The sequence below is a fragment of the Paroedura picta genome, chromosome 8 (assembly GCF_049243985.1).
Source record: "Paroedura picta isolate Pp20150507F chromosome 8, Ppicta_v3.0, whole genome shotgun sequence".
Taxonomy (NCBI): domain Eukaryota; kingdom Metazoa; phylum Chordata; class Lepidosauria; order Squamata; family Gekkonidae; genus Paroedura; species Paroedura picta.
This window is the reverse complement of record NC_135376.1, coordinates 24,218,626-24,241,500: the sequence shown is the minus strand read 5'-3', so window position 1 is coordinate 24,241,500 and position 22,875 is coordinate 24,218,626. Positions and strand designations below refer to the sequence as shown.

Below are 22,875 nucleotides of genomic sequence, written 5' to 3'. Positions count from 1 at the left end.
TGACGAACGCCACCCGGGCGCCGCTCTTAAAGGGACACGCTCCCTCGCGCCGGTCTCCCCCGCGCTTCCTCCGGCCCCGCCGCCCCTCCCTCCCGCCGTGCTTCGGCCATTCCCTTTTTGGTCATCCCTGCAGGCCCCGCCCCTCAGCTCGGGCTCCGCCTGCGCGTATATAAGGCGGGAGGCGCCGGGGCCAGGGCGTGAGTGTGGTGGCGAGAGCGGCGAGGTAGTTCCGCGTCGCCGCCGGCACCATGGCAGGTAAGGCGCTCCCCGGAAAGGGGCGTCCGCGCCGCCCTTGGGCTGCCTCCTCGCCTGGGCGCCGCGGTCCCTGGGCCCCCTCCGCCGGCCTGGGCCAGGCGGCCCCTTCCAGCGAGCAGGGCGCCCGGGCGGGGGGAGCCGCGGCTGCAGCCTGTGCCGCGGGGCGAGGAGGAAGCGCGGGCGGCGCTGGGCGGCCCAGCCAGCGCGTGCCTCGGTCTGCCCAGGGAGGAGACCCCAGCTGCTCCCTCGCTCATGGCGGCTCCTATTTTTAGGCGAGCTCGTGAGCCGGGCTGGCGCGTGAGGCGGCGGGGGTCGGGGGGCTGGCGGGCCAGGGCGCTCCTTGCCAGCCCGGTGGCCGCCGCGAGGGGCGAAGGAGCCCTCCTCCCGCGAGTCGCAGGTGGGACGAGCGAACTTCTTCCCGCTCCGGCACGTTGCGAAGGGAGGGCGCCCGGGTGAGCGGCGGGGGCTGCGAGGCGTGCTGCGTAGGGGGTGGGTTGCGCGTATCCTTCCGACCTCTGAGCATCTCTCTGGTCCCTTGGCTTCCCGGCCCAACGCCTTCTTCCCCTTCTGCAGAGTGTGGTGGGACTTACTTAGGTCCTCGCTTAACTACTCTTCAGAATCCGTGTCCTGGTGGGCCCTTGTGGGGTGGATGCTCGGAACTAGGGGCCCCCTTTATCTCGGGGCCAGCTCCTTTTCCGCCATAGTTTTTAAAATTTAAAACTAATGCTTTGAAAATTAAGGGCAGCCTCTGCTTATGGGTCCAACGATGAAGGATGAGGGAAAGGCCGGTGCTTACCCTAGTTAGGGAAATGTAGATGGTGTCAAAATGAGCCTTTGATGGGAAGGTGTTATTGCTGGTTGGGTTCTGTAGGAATCATGACATCTAAAGGGCTTGAAGATGAGATGTAGAAGCAGGCAATTAATGAACGGGAAAGTTTATCAACTTTCCAAATATACGTTTGGAGGGTAAATGCACTGATAATGGAAATGCTCACAACCATAATAGGCTTAACATACTGGCCTTTGAAGACTTAACTGAAAGAAAGAAATGTCTTGCACACTTGGGTTATACTTAAAGGCGCTCATGTGCACATGGTTCTCCTGTCTTTTGCTCCTCACAACAGCCCTGTGAGGTAGGTTAGACTGGCCATGACTGGCCAAAGATCATCCAGCAAGCTTTGTAGTGGAGTGAGGATTTGCATGCTGGTGCCCTAGATGTTAAAGCAGCCTCTAGCTAGTGTAGCAGACAAGCTTTCTCTGCAACAATTTGTGTTGGGGGGGGGGGAGCAGGGAAGTTTGTTGTGTGTTCTCTAAAACTGATCCAGAAGAAGCTGCTTTGAATGTCCAAATTTCAACAGGTAGGGCAGCTCTTGGACCATAACACTTACACCTTAATTAAATTTGGTACATGAGGTCTGTTTTGTGTTTTTGTTGAGCCACAGATGAGTAGAGGAAGCCTGAAGTAGCCCATGTTGAGTAGCTGGGTACAAGAAGGGAATAGAGCCGATAATAGACTTTAGGCAAATCTAAACTCCTTAGGAAGCCAAGTTAGTACCCCTCAAACATCGCACTGAGATTGTTTTCTGCCATCCTTATTTTAATGTAGCTGTAAACAAAGCAGGCTTTATTTTTAGGCCTACTATTGTGGGTCCTAATAATGACTCACTCGAATGGTGCTGTGAATCCTGAAATCTCATGGGGTAATATTCTAGCACTCTGGTGAATGTATTCAAAAGCTTGCTGCTTCCCAATGAAATCCTATCAGGACAAGCTCAATACAGCTAGCAGAAAACTCTAGCCAATCACAAGGAACCCATGCAGGCACTTTTGACTGTGGTTTACTATGTACTCCCCTTTTTGTAGTAGTAGTAGTAGAAAGCTCTAGGCAAGAAAAGGACAGGACAGGCAGCAAAGTGGCTTTAGACGTATCTCAGCTTGTTGAATTTAAACTGGTTGGGTTTGGCCACAGAACTGTCAAGGAAATGCAGACAGATTGTCCTGGCTTGGTAAGGAGATCTGCCCTGTGACCCCCTTTATGTCCTCCTCATTCAGCAATGCTGGTCTTGAGCATTTCTTGCAAAGAGTGTGGGTTGGGGAAAGACTTCACATGCAATTGCAACTATGTGTTAATTTCCGATTGTCTTCTTACCCAAGCCGCCTCTTAAGTAACCACACCCATAGCTAGTGAACTCTCCTTACTCAGCTATTACAAAGAGTGTCTGATAGCACAGTCCAGCTGACTGAATGTGGATTAACACTCCTATGTTCTCAAAATGAGACAGATATCCTTTTTGTTTGTTTAATCTGGAATCACAAATGACATCTAGAAAACAAAGTTACAGAATAAAGACATGCAATGGGGCTGGTGGTATACATGAGCCCTGAATAGGTTTTCAGGGTGGCTTCACTTTTTAGGCAGACTACTTTTAGGTAGATTTAAAGGCTGGGCAGGATTAGCATGTGTACCTCCAAAGATTAGAAAAGATTCAAGCGGTATTGCTGAAATTGTATCACTTTGCTTGCAAACTGGCCATAGTTATTTGCAGAGGGTACTTGTGTGGCCTTCAAGTGGAATTGCTGGGTGCTGTAGTATCTGTAGTTTTTTTTTTTAAGCCCAGCAGTTTGTCATGTATCCACTTGTGTCTGTTAGGGTTCCCAGCCTCTGGGCAGTCCTAGAGATCTGGAATTACAGCTGATCAGTTCCCCTGGAGAAGGAGGGTGGATTCCATAGCACTATGCTTCATTGTGAGGTCCTTCCTCTCCTCAAATCCCACCCGTCTTGGGTTTGAGCCCCAGTCTCCAGAAATTTTCATACCCAGTGTTGGCACCCTAGTCCAAGCAGAGCATGGACTTCTTTCTGTGGACTTTCCACAGAATTCCATGACAGTGCGGGCTTTACTGAGAGCTGAATGGCTTTCTTGCCCCCTTTCCAGTGCTTGTTTGACCTTCTGACCTTGCTTAGTGATACTACACAGAGACCTCTGACAGCTTCTCATGGCATTGCTGGCTGACCTCGTTTCCATGATTCCTTTTTATTCCTCTTGCTTTGGAAGGTGCTTGCTCTTTCCTTTTGTAGAGGTACAAGGAGAAAGTAGTAGGGTTGCACCCCTGTCAGCCCTCGGCATAAGACAACTGACAGAAATGTCTTAGTGTATATTAACCTACAGGTGTGAGCATGTTGATAGAATGCACCCATGTGAAAGCACTTGTGTAGCTGGGCTGTGAGAGAACTCAGAACAAACAGTCCCATAGTACAGTCTTAACTCACACTGTCATTTGTCTTGTACTTAAAAGCTCGGGCATTATTTAAAAGTTTGTCATTCAAGAGCTGCCAATAAAGTTCTTCATGAAACCTGTCCACCAGTGCAATTTTGTTTGCACTTGTCACTCAGCCCCAATCTGCATTTTGTAGTTTAAATAAAATTGCCTTACTTAGAGAAATAGGAAACCTGATTTGTGTCCAGCAAATTATCTTCGTAGACTAGAAGCAATCTGAAGTTTGCAATCCTGGTTTGTAGGGCAGGTGTGAGCCATAGTTTTCTGTTTCTGATGCAAACTATGGCTTGCTTGAAAATTGGACATTGGCTTGCAGTATATTGCCGGGGGGGGGGGGGATGTAGTTACAGAATTGTTTGTTTTTTGTATCCATATCAAACCAGTATTCAACATTATATATATGAACCACACCTGAAGGTGCAATTATATTAATGAAGACAAGCTTTCCTGGGTGTAAACTGCACGGAGCTTTTATTCCAATCCCAGATCGATTCAGTCCCTGCCCTCTACACAGAATGCGATTTCCGTTTGGATTTTGGGTGATTTAAAATTTCCTTCTGCAGCAAGAAGGATTGATCCGGTGTGACCCTACCTTTATTGTGCAATAACTCAGAGTGCTGAAAATCCTCAATATCCATTTGGGAAAGAAAGCTCCATGGTAGAGAACGTCTGAGAGGCTACACCTGGTCATGTGACACGCTTGCCTTAAAGGAGAAGCCCCTAATTTCTCTCAACTTCTGTCGGTCCTGGATTTTTCCTCCCTCCTCTGCCTTTTTCGATCCTCTCCCCCACCCCTCCAAGAAAAGAAAGAGGCTCTCTGCTTGGCTCCTCTCCCCCCCTTTAAGAAAAGAAAGAAAGAGGCTTGGCTCCCCCACCTTCTGAGCCTCCCTAACCACGTGCAGAAGACTTTCCTGTTTCAATGGGGAGGGGGGGAAGAGGAAGACCCGAGTTCAAAGCGATCTGATTTCAACAGGATTGATAATGGAATAAAGAAAGTAAGTGCAGACTCTTCCCTGGTCTCTGGACCTGCTGCTTATTTAGCTTTGGTTGCCTCGTCATTCTTGGTAAAGGACAGTTTTGTTGGGCTTGTGGCTCTTCTGACCAACCCATTAACAGCTCATAATTTTGCCTAGAGGCTCCTCTTTCATAGTATTGGGAGAGTGCACAGACAAACCCTGTAGCGGTGTCCTAGGGTTATAACAAGAGCTGTTTATAATGGCCTCTTGAACAATTGGAAGCACTTAAAATTAGTTCAGTGATTGTGTTGCCAATGCCTCATGACTCTGGACTTGCATACTTCAGAAGGTCCTGAGAAATAGGCCTTCAAGAATAATAAAGCTTCACATTCAGCTTCCTGCTGCTTATCTGATACAGTTTACATTAACTGAATTACTTGGAAAAGGTCCTCTTACTTCATTCCAATAGGAAAATGAATCACTGCTAATCTTGATACCTTTGAGTCCTACAGGATCCATGTTTACATGGCCAAGAATCAGTTGAAGAGACTTTGGTCGTGGGATACACATATCTCTGTCAGACGTCTCATACCTGACTAGTTTGAAGTTGGGTTTTGTGGTTTCATCCTACATTAGCCATAGTAGTACCAAGTAGAGAAGGAAACGTTGCTGGGTTTGAGTGTGTTTAATGGACAATTTTAGCTGATCTTACTACTTCTGTTGTGGAGAGATACTAGCATTAGTATCTGGGCCTTGAGTCCCTTAGTATCTGGGTCCCTTAGTATCTGGGCCTTGAGTCCCACAGGCAAGGCATTCAAGAACCAAATACTGGGTTAGTAACTATAAACATTTGCTAAAAACTCTGGGGCAACTCCACACAAAGTTCAGTAGTGGTTCAGCACTGGCTATTCTTTCTCTCCACACACCCCTTTATGGATTTAGAACTTGACTATAGTAAAGATGTGGGGCCCTAATTCCTATTTCAATTTTTGAATTTTTCTGGCTTTGTGGATTGGGGGGTAAGTGTACCCTTATCAGTTCCCTTCCAAATAATAGTTTATATCATCATACGGTGTTAGCAGGTAACATTAGACATGTTGAGCTGAAACGACTAGACTGAACTTCTGATTGTATTTTCTGCTGGATGTTAATACATGCCTGCTGTGTACTCTAGAAATTTTTTGCAGTGCAGAGGATGTCTGTTTTGCCTCTGGCAAACAAGAGTTCTTTTTTCGTTGTTGTTGTTCATTGCTTTGAATGCCTTCTGTGCATTCTAGAATCTTAATATTGAAACTGACTAGCCAGAATAAATGAGTGGAATTAATTTTTTGCTTCTGGTGTACCCTGCCCTGGATAGTCCAGGCTAGCCTGCTCTTGTCAGATCTCAAAAGCTAAGCAGGGTTGTCCCTGGTTCCTATTTGAATGGGAGACCACTAAGGAAATGATAACATCGCAATGCAGAGGCCACCAAAAACAAACCATCTCTGTCTGTCTCTTGCCTTGTAAACCCTACCAGGTTGTCATAAGTCACTTATTAAGACCTGACAGCATTTTCTGCTACCGCCTCTGGGCACTGCTACATGCTTGGGGAAGAAGGGATTACTATTCCCAGGGCCATTGCAGAACACCTAAAAAGTATAAACATCTCCCAATGCCCAGGTTACTCACTGCTGCTCTATAGAAATGTCCTGTTGGATCACATCAGTTCTCTGCCACTGCCTCTGTTTCTTGTCTTTGTTGAGGTTTTAATGGATTTTTTCACTATTTTAATGTATTGTATTTTTTCCTTATAAAGTATAAGCTGCCATGAGCCGGCTTGTCTGAGTGGCAGCTAATAAGTCAAATTATAAATAAATAAAATCAAAGGTTTCCTAGGGGCAGGCCATAGGCTTCCAAAAAGCCAGGTGTTTATAAGGAGCATACCTCTGAACGGGTTTAAACACAAGTTCAGGCTTTGCAAATCATTGGTTTGGTTCTATATAAATAAACCTAAGTAGGCTGTCAGACTCACTTCCCTGTTTCCTCCTGCCTTGCAAGCTTAACTGTATTTGGGGAGGGGGCTATTTCTTGGGGGTGGTTGCAAGCGTCTTGCCTTTGCATCAGAATTGGCAAATAGCTTGCTGAAAGCCGTGGGTAGCTAGCTGATGGCATGCGATTGAAGAATGCTCGTTGGTGCCCATCCGTGGTTTGGCATTGCAACTGAGCAATTCCTGCCCTATTAACTGCTGTATTCTCGAGTACTCGGCACTAATGTCACTTCTGTGTCTCCCTTCCACAAGATCAGTCTTTTGTGACGCTAGCTACCAACGATTCTTATGTGAAAGGAGCACTTGTACTAGGGTCATCTCTGCGGAACTCCAGGACGACAAAGAGGCTGACAGTACTTATAACTCCCCATGTCTCTGATCCGATGAGGTAAGGTGCAAGGCAAGCGTGTTCTGTAAGTAAGCCAGTTGATCATTTGGTGGCTCATGGTGGGGCTGATTCCGTCTGAACAGAAACCATGTACTCTGTTACAAGTGAGACGCAGCACTGTTGCATGCATGTATTAAAAGATATAAATTGTAGCAGGGGACCCCCCCACGGGCCTGTGGGACCCACTGACCCTTTCCTGGTGTTAAAATGTGGGTAGAGCTAGATGGAGTTTTTGCCCAGCAGGGTTATTGGAGATTTCCAAATGGCTGTGCAAATTTTCGTTAAGTTGCTTTAGGAACAGCTATCACTACAACGCAAGATTCTTCACTGTTACTGTGCATGTATGCAAGAAAATATCACTTTTAAATGTATTCATTTTAAAAACTGTCCTTTTAAGCAGAGTTCCTGCCTCAGAGGTTGAGGGGTTACTTCAAGCTATAAAAAAGACCTCCCTCACTGACATTTTGTGGCTGGCTCCTCCTCCTGCAGGGGCCATCTTGTGGGTGTGGCCTGCCCATCTCCCTTTGTTAGTAATCCACAGGGACCTACAGACTTGGAAAGGTTGGGGACTTCTGGATTTCAGAGTTGATTCCGTCTGAGTTTGATGGGAAAAACTGGAACTAGCTGAGCTTTTTTCGTAGGTGGATAATGGTTTCTCCAGTTTAGAGAGGCAAACTCCATATCCATTGGAAAGAGTTGTCAAACAGCCAACCTGATTAGTCCATAAAATAGGTACACCCTTCCTAATGTTGTTATAGAGAAATTGTATTGATGCAGTTACCCCTTGGAGCAAGGAAATGGGAACAATGATGCTGAGCTAGCACAAAGGTAGATCACGTCTGTAACTACGGAGCATGCCAAAAGCTGCAGTGAATGCCTTCATGTCCCTTATCTCCTAGCTGTTAACCACCAGTTAAAGGCACACTGTTAACAGATTCGCCAGCTTTAGCATTTTAGGGCTATGGTAATATAGGAAGTCAGACCTACATAAAATCTACTTATTTAGGGCATGCAGATGGGTTCTGCTTTGCTGATCTGGCTAAATGTGCAACATTAAATATGTACTGTTGAAATTTTTCTGTTGTGCATTGCTTGCCTTCCCCCCCCCCCAAAAAAAAACAAAAAAAAAACCACAGCACATGTAGGTGAGCACTTGGTCACACATAACCTGCAAATAGTTAGCTGGAATAACAGTGTCAATCTGCTTGGGCTTTTGCCCTGCAGCTGGTTGGAACAGGATGGAAGGCAGGCAATAAAGAGGCAGTGCCTCTCAGTAGAAATATAGAACTACTGTGTAAGAAATGAACGAGACAGCTGTTAAAAGTCAGGTCCTTAGCATAGCACATCGAGCACTTCTTCCTTGTAAAACTGCATTCTTTCAGGTGTGTGAAGCTTTAATAGCATGCCCCTTGCCCTAACATGGCAGGCCAGGTAGTTCAGCTACCTTTCTCAACCAGAGTTTCACAAAACCCTGGGGTTTCTTGATATCCCTGGAAGGGTTTCCCGAATGGGTGGGAGTTAATTGTTTATATGTTTCTAAAATTTGTTAAACATTTATCAGGTGGTATGACCATATATGGTCATGTCAACCCGCCCTCCCCTCCCATAACGGCCAATGATGGGCCTGGAGAGGGTAGGAAGGGGAGGGGCCATGGGTGGGCATGTACACAGCTGTGCTTCTCAACTATATTCTGCACAATCACACCACTTCTGGAGTTTCTCGAAGCCTGGAGAAAGTTTCAGAGGTTTCTTAATGGTAAAATAGTTGAGAAAGACTGAGCTAGTATTCTACAACTGCATACATAAGAGCTGGAACTCCCCATTAAATAGGTCAGGTGGGTGAAATGCTATGGAGCTTTCTTGTGCACAGGATGATGTGCTTTCAAAATTGAGCTTTCCATTTCAGTAAGACTGGCACATAATTATATGTCCTAACAGCATTGCCCCTCGTAAGCCAAGGTGGGGCATGACACCAGAACATTTATGCTAAAGTTCAAATTGGTTCCCCAAGATTAAATATCCTGGTAAGCAGTTTTCTTGGTGGACCACACAATACTCCAGTCCTCCTCATGTTGCCTTTCATAAAGCACCGGTGTAAACTTGCAGGCTTGTAGTCATGCAAAAAGCCTTCCTTTCTATGCCAGCATCAATCCTCCACAGAACCTGCCACTGTGTTAGTGTAGGGAGTAGCCACAGTAAGGCTGCACCTTCTACCACATCTGATACTACTGTCACTGTACAAAAGAAGTCCTGAGGTTGTGGCTCTGCCTTCATCCTCTGCAGGTGAAAAAAATCCCTAACATACTGCAGCTACTGTGTGATACCATCCCCCCCCCAAAAAAAAAACAACAACACTTCTGCATGTAAGAGCTCCTCAAACTGAAGACCGGGTCACAGATTCCGAAGCACAGATTCTGAAACATTAAAACTCGGCCCCTTTGGGGAAGGACTTTAACAGAAGCTGAATGGCTAGAATGTGTAGGCATCTTTGAGAGAGTCATTGCTTGAGCGTCATGCAGCAATCTTTGCCAAATCATACTGAGGACAGAAAGGTGTTTGAACTTTCATTCTTAATGACATCAGTGTTCTTAAAAATGTTTAGTATAAACGTGAGGTCAGTAACCAACTGGGTGTCTTAGAAACAAATTGGAAGTGGTGAGTGACTTCTGGACACACAGCTAAGAGGTTCCTCTTCTTTAGCTACAGCTTAAAATAGCCCGCTGGCTTATCAAAGTGTTCTTAGGGCTTCCTGACCTGTATGCCTGTGTGGGTGTATGCAGTTCCTAGGCAAGCTGTAGCAACCCTTCGGTGTTACTAATCTATCACCTTTCAAGAGCATTATCTGAGATGGACATTCCTATGCCCTAACTTAGAGTTTTGCTGCAGGGATAGGAAATAGCTGCAATATTCATTCTGAGCAAACATCTGAAGGCTCCACCTAAATAAAACCTGGTGTTCAAAGCTGCTTCCTCATAGAAGTGTAGGAAGGTTGACTGACACAATTTAGAACAAGTGTGACAATTGAGAACAAGTTTGAAGCGCTAAGTTTGAATCTAAAATATGTAACTTTTCAATAGGCAAGTATTGGAAAAAGTCTTTGATGAAGTAAAGCCGGTGGATGTTTTGGACAGTGGGGACTCCGCCCATCTTGCGCTACTCAAAAGGCCTGAGCTCGGTATTACATTGACAAAAATCCACTGCTGGGAACTGACGCATTATTCAAAGTGTGTATTCATGGATGCCGATACAATGGTATGTCTTACTGCTGCTTGGAGTACAACTTCGCTGAATTCCTTTTGGTTTTGGTAATATTTTAAATGGCATCATTGCTAGTATGTGGGAGCGATTGCATGGCAACATTTTGTGGTGTTATTGATTTGGTACACTGATTCTGCAAGGTTTGGAGCTTGCTGAGCTTGGAAACATCTGGTCGGTAGATGGGGTCTTGCTGATGACAGCCTGAAGTCATTCCAGTGTATGCCCAGTAGCATTGAATCCCTGCTCGGCCAATATATGCAGAGTTAGCTATAACAGGATTGTCTGATGCAGGCTGATGATGTTAGCCATTTGCGTCTGACTCTTGGCAATCCTATGGCTCAACTGTCACTACAATTTTTGATCTTGCACTGCTTCTTTTAATTTTGCAATGTTCTGGCCAGTGCCTATTTTTATCATATCCAACCACCACGTTCTTTGTCAGCCTGGTTTCCTTTTACCACTGACCAATCCTAGCATAATTGCTTTCTCCATTGAGTTAGATCAGATTATATGGTTGGAGTTTCATGATTTTGCCTCCAGTGATATATTGGTCTTTACACGCTCTAGTTTTTCCTTGTTTTGTGACTTTTGCTGCCCATGGACTCCACAGAAGCCTTCTCTAACACCAGAGTTCAAATGAATCTATTCCCCTCTTGTCCAATTTTTCCCTCCTCCAACTTTCACAGCTGTAAGTGGCTATTGGAAATATGATAGATCAAACTGATCTACAGTCCGTACCCATGATTATGTCTTTATTTTTCCATGTTTGGTTCAAGTTTCTCATTGCTGAGTGACCCAGAACAGTGCCAGAAGCATGACTCTCTTCCAGAAAGGTGTATGATTCTTCTGCTTAAATGCGAGATTAGTTTCCTGGCATCCAACCCACTCTAACTGGGTTCTTTCAAGGAGGATGCTATGGTTCTGAATGTTGGTTGAAATTAGAATCCACACAACCTGAGGAACTTGGGATCAAATTTAGGGAATACCATGCCATTCTTGAAGAAAGTGAACTGTATAATTGCATTCTTGTAATGTATATTTTAACTTCCGTATCTTTGACAGGTTTTGTCCAATATTGATGAACTGTTTGAAAGAGAAGAGCTTTCTGCAGCACCAGATCCTGGCTGGCCAGACTGTTTTAATTCAGGAGTCTTTGTCTTCCGACCTTCCATTGAAACATTCAACCAGCTGTTACAACTTGCCACAGAAAAAGGCAGCTTTGATGGTACGTGTTAGCCTGGACTGTGCATCCTGAGTGGGCTGTGAGGATTCTTGTGAAGAAGGCTCTGGGGAGGTTGATTCATATGAACTAAAAACAATGTGCAGGAAATGCTTAATGCTTATAGGAATCTATGCTGCTATAAGCTTTCTATAGATTTGGGTTGTACTTTGGTGGAACTGGAGTGCATAAAACATTAATAAGATTATCTTATAAATTGGCTGAAATGCAATAGTGCAGAGCAGGAGTATCTGCTTAGAAATCAGGTGCCTACATCTGATCATTTAAAATGCTCAAAGCCAAAGTTTCACTGGGCTCTTCTCTCTCTAACTGAGGAATGTGATGTAACCTAAGTGATCCCTGTGCTTCAGTGGAGTAAGGTCTTTTGTAGTAAAATGAATGCTACTGTACTTTCTAGCTGTGTTGACTTTATTCTCTAAGCAAAAACTGCCTCACCTGATGTATAAGGTTGTGGAACAGGAACATTCTTTCATTACTTTACTATGAAGAAGAGTTGATTCTTGTATGCCACTTTTCTGTACCTGAAGGAAGCTCAAAGTGACTTACAGTCGCCTTCCCTTTCCTCTCCCCACAACAGACACCCTGTGAGGTGGGTGAGGCTGATAGAGGCCTGATATTACTGCTCGGTCAGAACAGTTTATCAGCGTCGTGGTGAGCCCAAGGTCACCCAGCTGGCTGCATGTGGGGAAGTGCAGAATCAAACCCGGCATGCCAGATTAGAAGTCCACACTCCTAACCACTACACCAAAATGGTTTAAGAGTACAGTCAGTCCTACAGTTCCAAAGCATGCTAGGGCTTCAGGCGTCCACAGTAAGAGAATTCCTAGGCTGCAAACTTGGCTACCCAAATTTGTTTACCACCTGAGTGTGTAGCTACAGGTAAGGAGAAACCGTCAAGCATTCCCACTGAATCTGCCTCACCAGGTTAAGAGCATAACATGAAGAGAACAGTATTGTAAGTCATGTTGGGCAATAGTGAATTTCTGGTTTGGTAGGCACATGAGTAGAGGAGATCTGCAAATAAATGGTCCTGTGTCGTTCAAACAAGGGCCTAACTAGAAGTTGCCTTTCAGAGTTGAGTCTGTGTTTGCTGAACTCAATGCTGTCTGTAGCCACACAGCAGGTGCCTGTGCTCTCTCCTTAAAGATAAAGAATAGCCTGATTGGGCTTGGGACTCTGATGATGGGAGAGGGAGTTCTTTCCTCCCCCTTCCATGTTCCCCTGAGCAGATGTTACTTGGGATGGGTATTTCCCCCCCTTGTTGGCTGCTCTACGCAAGCAGAATACAGGACATGATGCAGCTGTAAGTCTGTCTCTATGTCACTTTGGTTTGGGGAAAAAACATGGAGGTGAATCTTACCTTCCCACACATACCAGTTCCAAGCTCAACTGGACTCTTCCATGTATAAAGATGCCCCTGGACTCAAAGTTCTATCGCTTCAGACCAACATGGCTACCCCCATGAAGCTTTTAAACAGACCGTGCGGGCAGTGCTGTGCGGCTGAAGGGAAGTTGGGTCAAAGAAACCTGAACTTGATTCTAAAAAACTTGACACTTGTTGGGCAACTAGCTCTCCAAGTGAATGGCCATGAGACCGACTTGAAGTATCCTATAGAATGGGAGCTGAAGAACTACATGTCCTGACTGGTTAGGGAATGCAACACTCATGCGTTGCTTATTTCTTCTCATACAGCCTAGTTTCGCACCAGCATTTAACTCCATGGTTCATGGCAACATTCTTTTGGCTGTCCATATTTTCAACTATAGAGACTTGACTAGCCTTCATCTTCCACTTCTCATGCTCTCCCTCCTTTACTCAAAACGGGAATGCGCTATTCCACAGTTCTGTTAAAATTCAAGTATGTACACCAGGGGTAGTCAACCTGTGATCCTCCAGATTTTCATGTTCAAATGCTGGCAGGAGCTCATGGGAATTGTAGTCCATGAACATCTGGAGGACCACAGGTTGACTACACCTGGTGTACACAACCTTGGTCTAGGCAGGTAGCTGTCAATAAGGTATCACCTTTCATTGTGGTGAGTTGCTGTTCCATCTTTGCACACTTAAATTGGCCTTTATTTCCTGTAAAACATATGTGCGGGTTGGATAATGATTCCCTACATATTAAGTTCAGTGCCTTGAAGGTGAATGCTGGACAGAAAGAGCATTCTGTTTGAATTGGGTTATGTTTGCTCTTGAAGTTTTCTCCAATGTGAAGGGTTTCTTCCGTTGCCAGCCAATGGAGACATGTCTTGGCACAGCACTGTTCATTTGCTGTCCAACAAGGGACTGCAAAATAAAGTAAGAATGTCAAATAACAAGAATTATTTAAGACTACTGTTAAATTTGGCTATCTGCAGTAGCTGGTGCCATTTAAACTGGCACAGATGCCAGAAAGCTTGGAATAGAACAATCGAGGCTTCATGAGCTTTTGTCTTGAGTAGAAATAAGCTGAAGTCTTGTGGTCTGTTCATGGCTACACTCCACTTAGTGTAAATTTGATTAGCTGGTCTAATGATGCTACTAATGGGTATATTTTGAAGATAATGTTGGCAACTTGAAGGATAAAGTTCAAGCATTGAGTTTCTGTCCTATGCAAACCATAATTTATATGCTGCCATTTCCCCTAATGGGGATAAGAAAGGGAGCTTAGATCATTTTTCTTTTTTATCCTCACAACAACTCTGAGTTTAGAGATTGGCCAAGGTCACCGAAAAAGCTTCCTTGGCAGTGTGGATATTCAAACTTTGCTTTCTCAGCTTCTAGTCCAACTATAACTACCACTCCACACTGGCTCTCAGTATCCAAAACGGGTAGCCATGTTACTCTGCTGCATCAAGAAACAGAAACCAAGTAGCATCTTTAAGGCTAACCATACCTATTCCAGCATAGGTTTTCAGGATCGCAAAGGTTGGATACACAAGTTATGCCGGAAAACATCTAGTTAGTCTTACATTTACCATAGAAATATGTATAATTGAGTTCAAATTCCTATAAATCTAACTTGCATGCAAAAGCTGTACATTATCCAATAAGATGCCTATAAAGGATGCTGTAAAGTCTGTTGCTCCAGCTTTGAACATGAACAATGCTAAATAGTACACTACCTATAGACGCATAAAACATGTGCTGGCTGCCACTTGGAGTACAAAAGTAGACTTTTGCAACAGGTTTGTTAAAGTATCGTGGGCTGTTACAGCTTTGAAGGACAAAGGGGTTAACCATGCAAAATCAGTGTGTGTAACTAGCTGTAAAAACTAGCATCTCAGCTGTGCAGTTTCACAGAACAGTCTGTCCTTGTGTGAATATATCAGCTCAGGGACACAATTTCATGCATTCTTTTCCCTGTGTGTGTTCTAGAATACAGTGGCTTCAGAGCCAACTTTTATCTAGGGTTCCTGGTAACATAAACTGAAATGGATCTCAGCTCTTGTCATTAGATGACAGTACTACAAAGTACTCCTTGTAAAAAAAAATAACCTTTAAAACTGGAACATCTAGCTCCAGGCAATTCCGGCCAAAAGAAGGCTACAGAACAGAGGTTTCAGTTGTGCTAAATTCTAGCCTGTATTGGTCTAACTGGGGCTAAGGAAATCTGGGCTAGCTTGAATTTTCTCATTGTTCAGCTAGGTAACACTTGAGCTCTTGGTGGTGCTGAAGATCTTTCCGGTTCTACATATAGCCCATCAAGCCCTAGCCTAGCTCTGCCACATGTCCTGCCAGGAGTTCTGTAGTTTAATCTCGTCTTGTCCACCCAACCCTTGCTGTGTTACTAAAGAACAAGTACTAGATGTTCATTATAGCATGTTGCAGTCTGATTCAAGAATCTTACACTTGTGAAGCAACAACTGGACACTAGCATTGTGATCTTTCCCATTTCAGCCAAGCTGAATGATAGCAGGACCTAGCCTGACCTGAATGGTCACTGTTCAACTTGACATTTATTTCCTTCCTGAAAGGCAAAATAGAATCATAGAGTTGGAAGGGGCCATACAGGCCATCTAGTCCAACCCCCTGCTCAACGCAGGATCAGTCCTAAGCATCCTAAAGCATGCTAAAAATAGCTTGAAGGCCTGCTATATAACACAACGCACACAGCCCCTTCTCAGGTCACAGGCACAAAAGCAGCAGGCAAGATGCCAGAGCTTCAGAAGTAAAAATATTACATAGTCTGAGTCATTGGTGTATGGGTAGAGGATGTAGCTTAGTGGTACAGCACTTCACTGCGCATGCAAGAAGATCCTGGGTTCAATCCTCAGCATCTCCAGCTTAAAGGAGCAGGTAAGAGGTGATAGGGGAAGACTTACAACCTCAGACAATGGAGAGCTGTTGCTGGAAACCATTATTGGGAATGTAAACTGGAGAGCCAGTTTGGTGTAGTGGTTAGGAGTGCGGACTTCTAATCTGGCATGCCGGGTTCGATTCTGCACTCCCCCACATGCAACCACCTTGGGCTAGCCACGGCACTGATAAAACTGTTCTGACCGATCAGCGATATCAGGGCTCTCTCAGCCTCATCCACCCCACAGGGTGTCTGTTGTGGGGAGAGGAATGGAAAGGTGACTGTAAGCCGCTTTGAGACTCCTTCGGGTAGGGAAAAGCGGCATATAAGAACCAACACTTCTTCTTCTTCTAAATCTTTTGGCTGACCTGGCATCATTTTTGGTTATCAAAGTACCCAGGCTCTTTTTGGATCTTGGATAGAGGCGGACCTTTACTTAGCTGCATGAAGATAATACATTCTCCAAATTGCATATTCTTGTTTCCCTCTCAGGTGGGGACCAGGGATTATTAAACACCTTTTTCAGCAGCTGGGCGACTACAGATATTAGCAAGCACCTGCCTTTTATTTATAACCTAAGCAGCATTTCAATCTACTCCTACCTCCCAGCATTTAAAGCGTAAGTAGTACATATAATTACCTTGAACAACGTTTCTGTGGCTTTTCTTGTTTGTTCAGGCTGTGGTAAGGCTGCCCCTGACATATTTTCATTTAGGCTACACTGATACCTTTAAATGCTTTCACATTGGTAGAAAGAACTCTGTAGCCTCATGCTGAATGCTGCGGTTAAGCCTGGGGTATGGAACTTTGGGCAGGTAGACTCCAGGAAGTGTTTGCTGCAATCAGTTCTTAATTGCTGCAGAGGACCTCTGTGGGTGATCAGAGCTGAAATACATGGGAGGTTCTGCATTGTGGCTCATTACTTGAATGGAATGTTGGGACTCCCAGGTTCCCATGGGAAGAGTCTTAAATGAGGCACCTTCTGATGCTATCACATCACTCATAGGTTCTGATTATTGATATAGAAGTGTGTTAGAACACTTCTGTGGCCCAGCCACTGGAAGGTGTCAAAGAGTGCTTAATGGAGTCTTGTACATGAAAGGGAGTTTGCTGTTATAAGTCTTACTTAGGCCTTTACGCTAGTATATAGTAATATACTTTTGTGGGAAAAGGCCTTCAGTTCATGGCTTCAGCCACCTAGGGCAACCATGTCTTATGAGCAAGAATCTATTATGAGCTGTTAAGGAAGAACATTTGAAATTCTAAACACGCATGGTCATGATAGCTTTGGCTGCCTCCTTGTCTCTTTCTCCATGCTGCCACTTTCTCTGCTCAAAAAAAGGAATGTATGGTCCAATTATAGCCTTATATTTACCTTCTACAACTTTTTCCACACACAAGCTTTGTGGGCCAAACCTTTTAATTTATTGTGAACATTTACGAATGCAGCTGGCTTTTTGGGAAACACAAATGATTCTTGCATAAATTTGGCTGGACAGTTCTCAGGAACGTGAGTAAAAGTGGATCCCAAATCATGCTGCTCACACAACCAGAAGTAAACGATGAGCAACTGATGTTGCTTAGAGACTCCAGGTTGTTAACACAAACTGCTAAGAGTTTAATGGAGCAGCTAGCAGTGCTGGTCATGGCTCAATTTCAAGCTACATCTTGTGATCTCAGCATCATATGAAGTACTGTCAGGTTAAAATTAGAACACTTATTTTTGGAAGTCAATGTAAATGAGAATGAGTACTTAGTATTGGCTCTCTAGTAGAGAGTATCTGGCCTCTGTATTATTGTGATGTATTGGGGGGGCATAGCAAATATCTACTTAGCTAACATAGCTTCCATTACTTGCCTTGCTGCTGAATTGAGGTTGGGATATGGTGTCTGTGAGCACTGGAAGTAACAGATGGAAGTTTGAGGGTATGACACTTCTTGCTAGCTGTTCCAAGGGCAGGCCATCCTAAGACATGCCAAACATCCATGCTTATGGAATGGACGAAATCATAGACCCTTTTATGAACACATCTAATCTGTTGGCTCTTTTAGAGTGGAAGAAGGGATTTACTGGAAATAGGTGTGACGTTCAGCCTGTAAGCAAAAAACAAAACAAGGACGAGAGGCCTGAAAGGCACCCTTATCTAATGTAGGGTTTTGCTCGGAAGAGGTGGTCCAAAGTAGATCAAAGGATTATGTAAGAAGCCCGGAATGCATGGGACTTGGCAAATAGACCCCTAACCCTCTAATGGGTATCAAATCCACTTACCAGCTCACCACACAATACTGATAGATCTTCTTGAAACATCATCCGTTCTGGCTCAGTTCCTCTGAGCTTGCTGTCAGCTCCACTGTTCGGCATGGTCATGGCTGTGATTGATTTCTACAGAATTCACTATTTTGGGGATGGGTACTGTGTATGCCAACCAACTAGCTTGGTTCTAGCTCCATTTTCTCTCTCCCCCCACCCTTCTCTTACAAAATTCGGCTCACCCCAGCAATACGTGCCAACAGGGCTTTACAGTACCCTTCTGATTCACTATGTGAAGCACTCTGACTAAATGTGCTATATAAAAGTTAATAAGAGAGGAGGGTAGAGCAATACGAAGTCCAGTCTGTTGCATTATGGATCCCTAGAGATAAGGAGAACTCTCAAAACTAAATAAGGCTTCATGGAAGTCTTGTACAGTAAAAGAACTCTGGAGACATAATTGGGAGCTTGTTGGTTCCTGCTTCATAGTTTGAAAAGAATGCCTCATTTATAGATGAGACTCACCTGTAGCCTTTAAACAAAATTGTGTGTGGCTTGAGTCTGCCTCATAAATAATAGCTGTTAATGCTTTACAGTAGGGTTTCCCCCACATGGTGCCATGGGACTCCCCAGTACTTCCTTTGGTGCCCTTCAAACTTTCCAGAAGGTGTGTGGGACCTTTGTAAGGCAAGGTTTGTACTTGGCTGTCCTCATTCAAATGAAAGGGCTTTCCTTTGGAAGTTTGTAAGCACCTGACCTTTGCTTATGCCATGTCCAGAGGATGTGAGGAGGGTAGTGTCCTGTTTTGCTCCAACTTCTGTAGGCAGCCATTTTGAGGTGGTGATCAGCATTCCCTTTCAGAATTCCAAGGTGTCTTCAGGCCTAGAAGATTTGGGGGCCTTCTATTTTAACGGGGGTTGAACAGGGTAATCATGATAACTAATATTCTCTTTGCTCAGCAGTTGCAATTGTATGGTCAGTGAATTTATTTAATGACTTAGCAGTGAATACTCCCTCCACCATATCTAATGAACTGCTTTGTAAAGAGACACTGGCAATATCACAGGAGCCTATGAGCCTCAAAGTCTAGATTAGAATGAAATTTTGCTTACACTGGGCACACACAATCAGCAAAACATAATTTATCTAAATTCCGTATTCTAGGAACATATGCTATTGGACATGTGTATCAAAGACCAGTATGTGTGGCTTCCAAAATGTCTGTTGGCAATGGGCTGAGGTTATTCAGACACTATAGCTTTGGGTCCTTGCATCCCAGAGGTCAATCATTCACCTGCTTGGTACCCCAATGATTTTGAAACGTGTTTTGGGTGCTAGTAAGCAATTAGGCACTGATTTTTTTTCCCAAGCATGTATGAGGTCCTGCTTCATATCACAGAATAACAGGACTTTGGCCCCTACAATTCACTTCGTGTTTGCATACTAACTCACAGGGTTGTGTGAAGATAAAATGAAGGAGAGGAGAACAATGTAAACTGCTTTGGGTCCCCATTAGAGAAAAAGGGGTATATAAATGAAGTAGACACAATATAGTAGTAATATATAGTAGTGAAACAGCTGCACCTAGGTATAAAACACTGAAAATTGAATAGCAGGTCCTACCAGGTAGCTTCTGATTCTCCCATTACCTTTTACTGAAGCTTTAATTGATTTGTGTTTACGATTTCATGTTGTAGGATAATATAAACGTGGTCTCTGGGTGGCTTGCATCAAGATATAAAACAGATCTTCTAGTACAAGTTCATATAGGAATCTCTAAGAATCAGCCTTTATGTACCAATTCAGCCAAACTTCTCTTCCAACAGGTTTGGGACAAATGCAAAAGTGGTACACTTCCTGGGAAGAATGAAACCGTGGAACTACTCCTACGACTTCAAAGCAAAAACTGTCAAAGACGATGCTCATGATCCCACAATGGTTCATCCAGAGTTCCTCGACATGTGGTGGGATACCTTCGTCACAAACATCTTGCCGCTACTTCAGCAGCACGGTGCCATTAAAGACACAGCCACTGGTGTAAAGGCGGTATGTCTCTTATCCTCTGCTTTGATTTGGGTGTGGGGTGATGAGGCTTGTCCCTTGCTTGCTGACCAACTAGAGAAGATTCTTTACACCAAGCAGTTGAGGAATGGTGTTCTGCAACTGGCATGCCTCTTTCTTAAATAAAACAAAACCCCAGCTTGCAAAATGGCACTGGCAAGGCTACTGAATGAACTGACAATGGGTGACATTAACCGCAGCCCAAAATGGGCTGATTTATAAGTGGCAGCCAGGCTCAGGTCTGCAACTGCATCCGTTGTGGTTCAAAGCACTAGCTTCATCTCTGGGCTGTGCTAGCTAGAGATCAACAGCAGCTGAATTTGGCAGCTACTGCAAAATGGGGGAGTGTGGGTCAGCTAAAGTGCAGCATGCACAGGCCAGAGGGGGGTGCTGAAGCCTCCATTCTTTACCCCGGCTATGTATTTTCCCGTGTGGATTACTTCTGCCCTGTTTCTCCCCCAAAGGAGATAGAAATGCACGTCCCTCATTAAATCTTTTCTTGGACTATATTGATTGAGGATGAAGCAATCAACTTCCAAGCAGTTAGGACACAAAGACTCATTTGGTCATACAACCTGCTCCTCATGCAGAAGTGTTACAGTTCTGGGTGGACTATGACTAGGGACCCAGATGTGGCAGCGTGACTTGCTAGATTGACTAGTTCGTGGTGCTTAAACCTTGAAAAAGGGGTGCTGCTCACTTTTCGCAATTCATGTTAATTGAACAAAGTTTGAGTCCAGTGGCACCTAAGACCATCAGACGTTTTATTCAAGATAGAAGCTTTTGTGCATGCCTTGAATAAATCTTTGTTGGGTCTTCAGAGGTTCCACAGGACTCAAACTCTTTCACTTCAAGCCAATACAGCTATCCATCTACCTGAATCTATCTTCATGTTATGTACACATTTTAGCATTGGAGTCCAACAGCTGGCTGGGGTCTTAGGATCAAATGGCCTATTTATGCTTTCTGTATACCAATTAACTTGGCACTAATATCTTTGAAATAACAAATAGACTTTAAAACGGTTGCCTTTAGTGCAGAAATTCCCAACCAGGGGTCTGCGTATTGTTGGGGGTTGCAGCAGCTCTGAATTGGCATTGGGGGGGGGGGGGTGTCCAGGTTGTCTTCTCAGCTTCTACTCTTTCCAGCCTGCATGAGGCAATGCTGCCATAGTTGTAAAGGCGGGAGCAAAAGGAGGGCTAAGGGTATGGATAGTGTCCTTTCTAGGGGTGTAGCAGGGGGAGGTACTTGGCCTGCTGACCCTCATTTCTGGGGTTCTTGAAGTCTGGGGTTATTTCAGGGGTTCCTCCATAGTTGAAAGGCTGCTTTAGTGGATCCCAGCACAATTGAGAATGAGATGGAGTAACTTTTGTAGCTCTTCTCTAAGAGTTGATGGGTGCATGCCTGAAAGTACCTTTACTCTCAAAGTTCTGCCTTGAGCTCTTGCACTGTGTAACCCTTATTACAAAAGTGGACTTGCTGTGCCCACTGGTCCTTTCCCAGATTGAGACTGGCTAAAGGAACATGGCTGTAGTCTGATTCATGCATTCCAGTGATACTCATGGCATAGCTTGGGCATACAGGAAAATGAAGTTCTTAGACCTTTCTGAAACCAGGTGTTCTGATCTGTTCTTGAGCTGTGCTTTCTCTTGTTTCTATTTCACCTTTCTAATGAACTATTTGCAGCTATCGGGCTTGGTCTATACACTGGCTTTCTCTTGTGGCTTCTGCAGAGAGGTATGAAGAAATTACACCTGTTGCTAACTACCTGTCTGCTGTTCTCCGTTGACTTGAATATGCTCTTGTTCTTTGCTTTGGTTTACAGCGTCTTCATTTTGCAAATGGTGCTTGCTGCTTTGCATGAGAGCATCTCATTGGTTTCCTTAACTCTTGCCCCTGCTTGACACCAACTCCTCTTGACATAGACACAGCCGACTTACTCGATTGCTCTTTTTCACTTTTTAGGAAGAGGTAGCAGAGGCGGTGTCTCACCTGTCGCTTTCCTCTGTGACGCTGGCACCTTCACCACCCTCCCCACCAGCCATGTCTTCAGAAGAACGAAAAGAGCGATGGGAGCAAGGCCAGGCTGACTACATGGGAGCAGACAGCTTTGATAACATCCAGAAGAAACTTGACACCTACCTCCAGTAGAAAAGCACTTGTATCTGCTCTGCAGACATCAGCAATACAAGGACTTGTCCCAGAGCTGTAGCAACTAGGGGAACTCTGATGGAGTTGGGTGTGGGGGTCAGGTAAACATGTTGGCAGCTCTGCCACTGCTCAGCTGAAGGCTGTTGCACTACCACATGTAAGAACTGAGCAAAAGCTTGTTTAAGTATCAGTCCTCGTGCCAATATGTGTGCCCCAACAGCCATATCTTTTCCTCTTGCATCAAACCGTATGCTGAACACGCTGTAAAGAACTTGTTGGGAACAAGGCACTTAACTGGCTTGAAATGTACTACTTAGACCTCTAGGACTGTGCTTTACCTCTTTTCACTCCTTCCCAGAAAAACCACAGATATATATTTTTGCTTGCTATGTTAAAATAAAAATGGCTGGAAGTTAAGGCAGCTACAGTGGAGAGTAGGCTTACAGAAAGGTCAGAATAGGCCACATCTTATAAGGACGCTGCTGTCCGCTCTGCCAGTCCCAGCCATGCGGAAGATTCAGACCAGATTTCTATGCACAGTTCTTACAGCATGGCAAAATGCTCTTGTTCAGTTCTGTGTACGTCTTGGACTAGTAAAAATAAGTTGCTGAACTGTTACCTGTAACTACACTGAAAATGTGAAATAAAAAAAATCATGGGAAATGTTGGCTCTAAAATTTGTCAAAGGGCAGTTGCCACAGAGGGCACTTTTAAAAAGCTAAGAAAGCT

At 44.6% G+C, this 22,875-nt stretch overlaps 1 protein-coding gene across 2 annotated transcripts; it reads left to right on the top strand.

The window, feature by feature from the left end:
• Positions 1–127: 127 nt before the first annotated feature.
• Positions 128–22,807, top strand: GYG1 (glycogenin 1). 2 transcript variants are annotated; one of them, XM_077348718.1, is made up of 8 exons: positions 128–255; positions 6,767–6,902; positions 9,980–10,154; positions 11,223–11,385; positions 16,176–16,302; positions 19,761–19,980; positions 21,682–21,732; positions 21,961–22,807. In XM_077348718.1, exons 1-8 carry the CDS (start codon positions 249–251, stop codon positions 22,144–22,146), a joined length of 1,065 nt encoding a protein of 354 aa, XP_077204833.1. In that variant the 5' UTR covers positions 128–248; the 3' UTR covers positions 22,147–22,807. The 2 variants fall into 2 exon arrangements, with proteins under 2 accessions (XP_077204833.1, XP_077204834.1); XM_077348719.1 differs by lacking the exon at positions 21,682–21,732.
• Positions 22,808–22,875: the final 68 nt, after the last annotated feature.

Coding starts and splice junctions, on each gene's coding strand:
- GYG1 (XM_077348718.1), top strand. Junction 11,386..16,175: donor AGAAAAAGGCAGCTTTGATG/GTACGTGTTAGC, acceptor TTTCCCTCTCAG/GTGGGGACCAGGGATTATTA. Junction 19,981..21,681: donor CAGCCACTGGTGTAAAGGCG/GTATGTCTCTTA, acceptor AACTATTTGCAG/CTATCGGGCTTGGTCTATAC.